The 10,151-nt window shown below is 38.7% G+C and overlaps 1 protein-coding gene across 1 annotated transcript in view; it reads left to right on the top strand.

Annotated features, from left to right (window-relative positions):
* Positions 1 to 471: 471 nt before the first annotated feature.
* The window catches only part of LOC149198108 (ras-related protein RABB1c-like), a 32,876-nt gene continuing 23,196 nt past the window's right edge, over positions 472 to 10,151 (top strand). Inside the window, exons 1-3 of the mRNA XM_089406094.1 lie at positions 472 to 795; positions 945 to 1,084; positions 5,793 to 5,875. Coding sequence (XP_089262220.1) covers positions 750 to 795; positions 945 to 1,084; positions 5,793 to 5,875 — 269 coding nt within the window. The 5' untranslated portion in view covers positions 472 to 749. The remainder of the gene's footprint in view (positions 796 to 944; positions 1,085 to 5,792; positions 5,876 to 10,151) is intronic.

Here is a 10,151-nt window from a genome sequence, read left to right as displayed (position 1 = left end):
CCTTACGTCCGAGGAAGACGAGCTCTTAGCCAAGCAGAAACAGTTTTACGGCATACTCCAGGCCGAAAAATATACGCTTACTTAAATACTACATATCATAAAATATACATTATTTCTGGAATATAACATCTTATAAAATATACGTATTATAAAATATATATCATTTTATGTAAATAATAATAAGAATGTGAAATATATTTAAAACTTAAAATTAAATAATTTTTTAAATTTAATGATTTTAATAATCCAACTCTATTTTAATAATGTCAATAAATAATGTTGATTGCTCATAACAAATAATTTGTCAGTTTCCATCGGATAAGGATATTTATTCTAATACAACATGACCAACCAAATTAATACACACGACCACTATCTAAACGTAAATTCAATCCCCGACGAATGTAAATCCCTATTATTTTATTCCTTATTTATTAAAATTTCAAATCATAGAGGCAAGAGTATCAAATTGGTACTCTGTGGAACTCCTACCGACTCGCTCTTACCAGCGAGTTTATTACCCCCTGGAAAATAGAAAAATTATTAACACTTGTCAAGTTTTTTTTAGGTTTACCAATGCGAGAAGAAAAACCCGAACAGCGATGCAAGGTGCCCACAATCCATGGATGCTATACATACATCACACACTTGTTGGATTTAAACTTTCCTTCGGGTCTGTACGAGTGCAAGTGAATTGAATCGAAAGAGCGAGGTCACAGGAGCCGGTGTCGAATCTGCAGAGTTTGAAGATGTCTTACGCTTACCTTTTCAAATATATCATAATCGGAGACACTGGTAATTCGAAAAAACCCGTTTGAGTTCATTATCTTCGGTCTTTAATATCGCCCGAGTTTATTTTTTCCGGCCTTTAATACCCTCTGAGTTGATTAATTTAAGAATTTATGGATTTATTGATGATTTTGATGTTTTGATTTGTATATCAGGCGTAGGTAAATCATGCTTGCTATTACAGTTCACTGATAAACGCTTTCAGCCAGTCCATGACTTGACGATTGGTGTCGAGTTCGGAGCGCGTATGATCACCATTCGCAACAAGCCAATTAAGCTTCAAATATGGGATACTGTGAGTTTTGAACATCTCCCAAGTATTGATATGTAATGGAATTTTGTTAGGGTTTTTGGGTTCATTAGGCGTTTTTTTGGTGCATGTGGTGGTGTGTGTTGAACTCTGGGAGAATCAAACATGTGAACACTCTCTTGTAGCTCAGATCATTTAACCGCTTTTGAATTTGTAAGGATACTGTTACTGGAATTCCTTGTTTCTCTGTCTATGCCCCTAGGGTTAGGGTTGTGGTGTAGGGTTCTGTAAAATGAAATAGTGTAGTCGTAACATCTTATGATTTAGATTTGGAGCTTTTTGTTGTTTTTTTCTGACCATTTTTGCCTAAATCTGGTTAAAATTTTAGAAGTATTGCTGAAATTTTAGATATCAATGATTGAGATTGCACAATCTAGAATGCAATCGGGTTTATAAGAGCGCTGAATCCATTTATGCATTAAAAAAATATGAAAAATTGAGATGACCAACAGTTATATACCCCAAAAAGTCTAAAGAGACTTCTCCAAATCGGGTTTATAAGAGCGCTGAATCCATTTATGCATTAAAAAAATATGAAAAATTGAGATGACCAACAGTTATATACCCCAAAAAGTCTAAAGAGACTTCTCCAAATGAAATCAGTTGATTTTAACTTTTTGACGGCTACTTAATAAAGTGAATCTTTGTTTTGACTCATATATGCCTTGGATTTTTGACAAATATTTTATTTTAATATTTTATATTAGCTAGGTCTCAGATGGCCAAAATACATATGTATAAAAGTTGTTGTTGTGGCCTTTGTGATTTTCTCAAGTTCAACTCCTTTTAAAGAGATTAACCATTACACTTGTTTAAAACTATAGTAAACTGTAAGTCTAAACTGCCACATACTTGGGATACTGATGGTATCCCTTGAATTTACATGAGAAACCACCATAAACATAATCCAGATTCCAGCAAATACTTTGAGCAGGAGTGCCATAGTCACATACTTAGCTAAGTTGGAGGTGGATTGATGTCCTCCTCTGCAGCATGTCCAGCCTATTGACCACTTCAATCCGGTTTACGGTTATTTGGGATGCCCTTGCAATTGATTATTGTCATTTGGGATGCCCTTGCAATTGATTATTGGCCAATGCCGCCAGGTCTGGCATCCTCAGTTTTATGCCCGTGTCCATCATATTTCCTCTATCATAAAGTGGGTGTCTTGTCACTGGCCACTCCGTGACCTTTAAGGTATGATATGGTGAGTTGGTTAGGGTCCCAAATGTCACCGTTAAATGTTCCGAGTTCTTAGTTCTACCAGTCCTTCCATGCTCTCCTTGTTCTTCTTTTCTTTCTCAGTTGTGGCCATAGCTTAAGTATTTCTTCGTGGGCATGGGTCCTGAATTGGCCAATCCCTTTCCTCCTGCAATCCTGTGTTTCCTGTGGCTGAGATCCTTCTGTAAAAATCACCTAGTCCATGCTATTGTTGCCTCGGTCTCATGTAAATTCTTGTTTCTGCAGTTCCTTCATGTTCAGGTCAAAGAGCTCTACCACATTCTATTCCTCTTCTCTCCTTTGTCTGACTCTTGCGACCCCTTCTGCCCCCAGACATTATCTCACAATCAGAGATGCACCTCCATGAAAGAGAATAACTGAACTGTAACCTTCCTCTTCTCCTTGAACGACACCAAAATTGGTTTAGGCTTTGATCCTGTGATGCTTCCTCTCTCCTGTGAGCTCCTTAATTTGTAAAACACTGGGACAGGGCTGCTGCTTCACTGTGCTGGCCAAGACATGGATGGGCGTTAATTGAAGCATCCTCAAAATCTTTTGCCACACACTTCACCATCCATTGTTTCGCTGAATCAGGGTATCTGTAATATGGGCTTATTAGCAATTTTTAGGTTTTCAAAAAAGGGATCTTGTAACCTATGAAAATACCTGGCTGTAATATTTTAAAAGACTAGGCCAAATTTTGAGGCTACACATATGTTTTCTGTTCCCTGCCAATGGAATTAAGTGCATGTGGTCTCAATGTTAGGATTCGTATAGCTTTCCATATTCATTTAGCATGATTTTGGAGGAATTAAAAACATAATGAGATCACCAGATGATAGGCACAACATTTAGCTCTAATATAATTAATATGCATCTACTGCCTTCTTTTCATTGGAAGTGCCTATTTTCCTTATCTACAATTTGATATATGATCCTGTCTAAGCTGTTTTATTGTATGTTACTGGAAACCTGACCAGGAGAACCGTTTCATGTCCTGTTCTGTAACTGTTACCCTTCTCGTTTCCAATTCCATCTTGACACTACATTAATACATTGCATTGTGCATAGTATACAGTGGGAGTGTGGTGGGTTCACATTTATTATCCTTGGAAACTTTCTAGCCGCCTTTTCTCCTCCTTTTTATATAGTTTTTGTATGAATGGAAATAAATGCCAAAAGTTGGCATTCACTATAGGGCTGCCATTAGAATAACCTGGCTTCATCTCATGGAACATATCAATTCATGGATGAAAGTAAGCATTCTCATTGTGTCTTGAATATGTGATTTCAACTGTATATTATCTTGCTCTTCAATCTTGGATTGGGGTTTTGTTGTGAATGTGTACGTGTCCTTGTGAGAAGCATCACTTAGAAGCCATGATAGTAACAAAAGGAACTGCTAAATTAGAATCAATCTCATTGTTCATGTGAGGCTTATGTGTTAGTGAAATGGTGCAAACAAGCCTTATAAATCAGATAGAAAGTGGAGGCTCTGAAATTAAAGCAATCAATTTTATTTCTGGAAACTGTCTAATCTATTTACTGCATCTAATCTATAAGCCAGTCCTGCTATCGATGCAGGACCTAATGCCTATTACATGAGATTGATACAATTGTTCACCTATTATTGCCATCCAGATCCTCGTTTTCTTGTCTAGGAAAACCTTTCTTTCCAATATATACACCATGTCTCAACTGTTGTCTCCAAGAACCTGGTTCCTTATCCCTCTCCCCCCTCCTTCCTAAATGTGGTTAGTGTCATCCAAGCTATGCTGAGTCTTGGTCCTCCTAGATTTATTCATTGTTACTGTCTATTGCGCCTTTTATTCTATCACCACCTCTTCTTTCTTACCCTCTTTCTGGCTTCTCTCGCAAGAGTCCAAACCTTTATCCCATTTTATAATGGAGTTAGTTATAGCATATTCATGCCTACAGTTGGGTCTTCCTTCTCTTCCTTCGCTTCATTTGATCAGTTAAGGGGATATTTTGACTTCTTTTAGTTTTAGCTGACACAGTTTCGGCTTGAGTGAAAGCACCCTTTTGCCAACTTGTTGCTCTGAAGGTTGATCCCTTGTTTGTCCGTGTTTTCTTCCATCTGGCAAATGACTGACTTGTATTGCTTTCCTAAATTCTTCCTCTACTTGGTCTTCCTTCTTTCTTCCATGTCTCTTTTTCCTGCGCCTGCTGGTACTTGTCTTACTTAACCAGAGTCTGAGAGGGATTAACTCATAGTGTGGTTTGCTTGTCATCCTTCCCTTTGTACCCTGGTGCTTTTTTCCATGTAGGGTTGACATTCTTCTTCTGCACTTTGTGCTTTCATTCTGAGCAAGTCCTTGTGAGGTACCCATGCACAAAGCAAACCCTACACTTGAAGCTTATGTTCTGACAGTTAACTGGCTGCTTCTAGGAATAACCAAACACATTCTGAGCAAGTCCTTGTGAGGTACCCATGCACAAAGCAAACCCTACACTCGAAGATTATGTTCGTACAGTTAACTGGCTGCTTCTAGAAATAATCAAACACATTCAATCTGAGAGATGCTGGCAGGCTCTTCTCCATACCTGCCTCTAAGTAGATTCTTTGATTTTGTGCCATCTTTCTTTCATTCGCTTCTCGAGAGATGATGAACAACCTCCTCCGGTTATTTGTAATGGCCTCAAGTACTTTTACAATTCTAGTACTCAAGAGGCAAGGCTAGAAGCCTGATTGATAACAGCTGGTATGAAGGAATATCTTCCATTTGGTCAAACCTCACTCTCCACTGCTTTATAAGAGGCACCATATCCTCATGAAGGACACGCCTCCTTCAAACACTAGATTCCTTTTATCTGTGAAGAGAGGCATTACAAAATACCCCTGTGTGAGTACCGAGAGCTCAAAGGACCTTGCAGGTTTCAATTTCTCGAAAGCCAATCCCATATGGCTTGATAGGTGGGTTTCAAATCCTATAATTGTACAGCTAATTGGCCCTTCACCCTACCTAAAGGCTAATTTTAATCTCATGCGTCCATGTGATTCTGCATCTTGCCTGCAAGCAGGTATGCACCCTTTCACCATAGATTCCTTCTACCATTACCAAGACTCTTCCTTCTCATTTCTTAAAAAACAAAATAAAATTCATAGCACACCTCAAAGACTGAAGTTGAAGTTATCTGGTAAAGATGGTTCCATTTATGTTTCAACTTTTGATTAAATTTATTAATTATTGTAATCCCTTTTCAATTATTTTCATTCTAAAACATTTTGTCTCAATATTTTAGGACATAATGGATGATGAAATTGACAAGGAACTAAAAACCATTATGAATTTTCATGATTAATTGAACTATTCTGAGTGATTTTGAAAGTGAAGCACTGAAGGGGCTTGGAAGGCAGGATACTTTAAATGCAAGCAGATTAGTGTTTCTCCAATATTGATAAGAGAGATAGACATTGATCTAAAAAGCACATGTTTTTCCTTGCTTTTAGGCAGGGCAAGAGTCATTCCGTTCCATAACCAGATCTTACTACCGGGGAGCAGCTGGAGCACTTTTGGTTTATGATATTACGCGGTAAAGTTATCTACCCTTCAATAAACTTCCGACTTTTTTATCCCACAGGAAATAAAACGTAATTTTATTTGAGATAGCAAAAGTATGTTTGGAGATGACAGCAGGCATTCATGTACATGATCAAAACTGAAGGAAGCAGATACCACTTCTTCCTAAAACAGTACTGTAGTTGTCCCTGAACTATCATCTCCTATATTTCCTATCATGTTGTTGAATCCTTGTACTAAAATGATCTAGTATCTTTTCTTCACATTATACAAGTCAAGCCTGTTCACTTTTTTCTGTTGTATCAAGATCATAACAAAATTGTGTTTAGATAGTAACTCCATCAGCAGAAAAACAAAAGAAACTCCGACATCTCATATTCTGTCAGTCAACCTTCTCGATGCTCCTAAATGTGCAATGTACCAGGAGCCATCTGCAAGCCTTCCTTTGACAAAGCATCTGCTGTCATATTTCTGTTTCTGTAGACATGGCAGAATGATATCTCTTTAATTTGCAATTTGATATTTGAAAGCTCTTCAAATATATGTTTCAAAATAAAGTTGAGCATACAACTAGAACCATTGATCCAGTCCATCATCACCCTAGAATTTCCCATCACTTCGATTTTATTGACACCTTTTTGTACAGCTAAAGTTAATTTCAATTGGAGTGCCAAGGGTTCTGCCTTGTTGTTTGTGCTCAAACCATTACCAGTTTTGAATTTTATAAAGTGTGTCAGAGAAAATTAAAATATGAACCCACCAGCACCACCTATTGGTGGTTCCCCTTGAGATGCCCCATCAAAGTATGCCTAATGCTCAAATTTGTCAATAACCTCAAGCGCCACAACCCTAAGAGGTTTCCCATCACTGTTTAAAACTTTTGAGAATCAACCTACTCTGAGAAGCACACTCCTGAGGAGGTATAAATCTGTTTTCAAATAGAGGAGAATTCCTACTCAACTAAATCCCCCAGGCTATGATGAGTGGGAGAGCTTTAAATGACTTTAGAGTTACATTATGACGGCAATCTTTGAGGCAATCATTCACAGCAATGTTGTTAAAAGCGCGATCGGGATTAAATCGGCGCCGGGAAAAAAGCGGAAAAAAATCGGCAAAAGCGGGAAAAAAGCGGAAAAAAGCGGGAAAAAAGCGTTTGGCACAAAAATATTCATTTTTTTTTTTCATTTTTTTTTCAATTTTTTTAATAAAAAATCGATTTTCATAACTTAAAGCCCGCTGCCCCGCGCCTCGGCGCTTTTTTCAATAAAAATCGCGATTTTTTCGAAAAAATCGTTATAAAAAAAGCCCGCGATTTTTTGGGATAAAAATCGCGATTTTATCGCGATTTTAACAACACTGATTCACAGACAGTTGTTTCTAGACATTCCAGCGCCCTATAAAACCTTCAATCTCCTTCCATACGGAACCAGAATATCAACATGAAACAAACAAGTGATAAGGAGATCCCTCACATACCTGACAAAGAGAACTCCTGCCAGGTCCATACCAATGTTTCCTCTGCATATGCAAAGTCCCAGGTAGGTGTTCTGTCTCTAAGAGTAAGCATATGAAAATTTCAGCCTTGTGTGGATGCTTAAATTTCCATATCATATAAAATCACCATTCCAGCTCTTATACACTGTTGCCTCCCTGAGCACTTTATAACCCAACTTTGGTGTGTACCTTCCTCCTGTATGGTTCCAAGACCATACCATTTGATTACCTTCTTGTTGTATCCTTACATGGCTATTCCTCAGCTGCTAACACAGGTCTCCCAAATCTGTACTTCAATGCCATTAAAACCAAGTCTATCTGCTAACAAAAAAATGATAAGCCCCTATCTCTAAGGCCAGCAATCATATTTCCAAGAAGACTGTAGTTTTCTCCACATTTTACCCAGGGTTGCTCCCCCACCCTCATCTGTTTCCAACATTTCAAACTAACCATTTCCCAATCAGGAAGGGGAAGGACATTACCATTACCTTCCATATAACAGAAACATTGATTGCAAAGGTTTCACAGGAGATGTAATCTGTTGAAATTTGGTACCGGAGGACAGGTGGTTCCCTTAGGCTTTGATCTTTGGCCTAGGGAAAAGTGTCCAAAAGAATTTAATTTTTCTCCTAAAGTGACTTTATAATTTTATAAAGTTAAATCTAATTTAAAAGTGACTTTAAGTGATAAAGTTACTAAGTCTAATTTTAAAGTGACTTTTATAAAGTCAATGAAAAATTAGAAAGGAAAAGTGACTTTGGAAATAAATGACTAAGTGGGTCTTTATTAAAGTGGGGTGAATTAAAAAATAAAAAGTGAGATTTAAATGAGCATTTAATCTCAGCCATTGATCTAAATCTATTTCAGCCATTGGATTTAGAGATCACCCAAAAGTCACTTGGGTCACCCAAAAGTCATTTGGAGTTATATTAAGGGAGGAAAAGGAGGAAAAGATCACATTCGATTCAATTCTTTCATGAGCAGATTGGGAGAAGGAGAGCAAGAGAGCAAGAGAGATTTCTGAGCAGGGAGGAGAAGGAGACAGCAGCTTGGCACACATTCCAAGGTAGCGGTTGAGCAGATTTGTACAGCTGATTCAACACACAGTGAAAGGCAGATTTTGGCACGATTTTCGAGGAGAGGTTTGCACAAAAATCGAGGAGCAGTTTGCTGGTTTTTCTGCACGCAAAACGAGGGCCATACAGCAACATTTAATGCTGAAAGTGGGCACGAAAATCGAAGAGACCGTACAACATTTATTGCTGTCCTGTTTGCTGTAATTTCCAGTTTGCTGTGAAGCATGGGAAAAGAGATATGTTGTAAATTTGCTTGCTGATTTTTTGCTGAAAATTTCTCACTGTAAAAGGCAATTTTCAGAAATTAAGAAGACCTCTCAAACTGGTTTTCCCCAAGAGTTGTAGGGGGTTTTTCCAGGGTCACATTGACCAAAAATCTCAGTGTTTAAATGTGTTTTAATGGCTGTTTATTACTGCTGATTTTTATTTCTGCAATTTCCAGCATTCTGTAAAATTTCCAGAATTTGTGTTTTCAGCAAATTTATTTTTTCAGCTTGTTAAATGTATGGTTATGGGAAAGGGCATTTAACTATATGGGAGAAATAAGGAGAAACTGAAAATCGGGGTGGGAAAACAGAAATTTCTACATGGTATCAGAGCTTGAGTGCTGAAGGGCAGTTTGGGACAGCAAAAGGAAAAATTACAGTTGCTGATTTTTCACTCAGAAAATTCTAGCAAGCTGATTTTTTCATAAACAACAGTTTTATCTTTACTACAGCAGTGCTATTTTCAGTTTTAGGACAACAGAATGTCATTGGGATTGAGGGTGGAGGATAGGCTGGATGGGCATATAAATTACAGCGTTTGGAAGGAGAGAATGCAGAGTATCTTTGAGGAGGCAGAAGTCTGAGATATCATGGTGCATACCACACAGAACCCTGTTGTTGTGCCTACTGATGCTACTCAGTTGACAGCTTATACTAAAAAGAACAACAAGGGTAAGAGGCTGATTCTAGACGGAATCAAAGACCATTGCATTCCTCATGTGAGAGGAAAGAGCAATGCCCATGAGATGTGGACAGCATTGTCCAATCTCTACCAGAGTACCAATGAGAACCGGAAGATGGTCCTGAAGGAGAAGCTGAAGAACATTAAGATGGGTAATGATAGTGCAGCTGGATATCTCACAAAGATTACTAATGTGAGAGATGAGTTGGCAGCGATTGGAGAGGCCATTCCACCCACTGAGTTGGTGCGAATTGCAGTGAATGGCCGCCCCCGTTCATGGTTGAACTTTGCTGATGGGGTTTGTGCACGTGAGACCCTTCCCACATGGGAGAGGTTTTGGGATGATTGCATTCAGACAGAGATCATGAAAGGTCAGCTTGGGGCAGCCAAGCCAGTTGAGCAGGATGAGGATGTAGCACTGGTGGCAGGAGGCAAGAAAGGCAAAGGGAAGAAGCAGGCTTCCACAAGCAGTGGTGGGGGCAAAGGCAAAGGTAAAGGTAAACATGGGAACACACAGAAGGATTATTCCAAGGTGAAGTGTTGGAATTGTCAAAAGATGGGACACTATGCAGTTGTGTGTCCGGTGAAGAAGAAGAAGAAGGGGAAGAACCAGGACGTGGCAGCTTCAGCAGAGATTGAGGACTTTGCTGGTCGTTTTGACCGAGAGTTTGCGTTCACTACGTGTGAGTCCTCTAGTGCGGGATCACTTGCCACACAGGTTCAGAGGGAGCATGCTTTTCTCTCGATTAGCGGAGCATCTTCAGGTATCTG

Source organism: Pinus tabuliformis, chromosome 2_2, assembly GCF_031772625.1.
Source record: "Pinus tabuliformis cultivar Carrire ecotype Pingquan chromosome 2_2, CPIR1, whole genome shotgun sequence".
NCBI lineage: Eukaryota > Viridiplantae > Streptophyta > Pinopsida > Pinales > Pinaceae > Pinus > Pinus tabuliformis.
The sequence above is the reverse complement of the archived record's forward strand: the minus strand, read 5'-3'. Positions and strand labels throughout refer to the sequence as shown.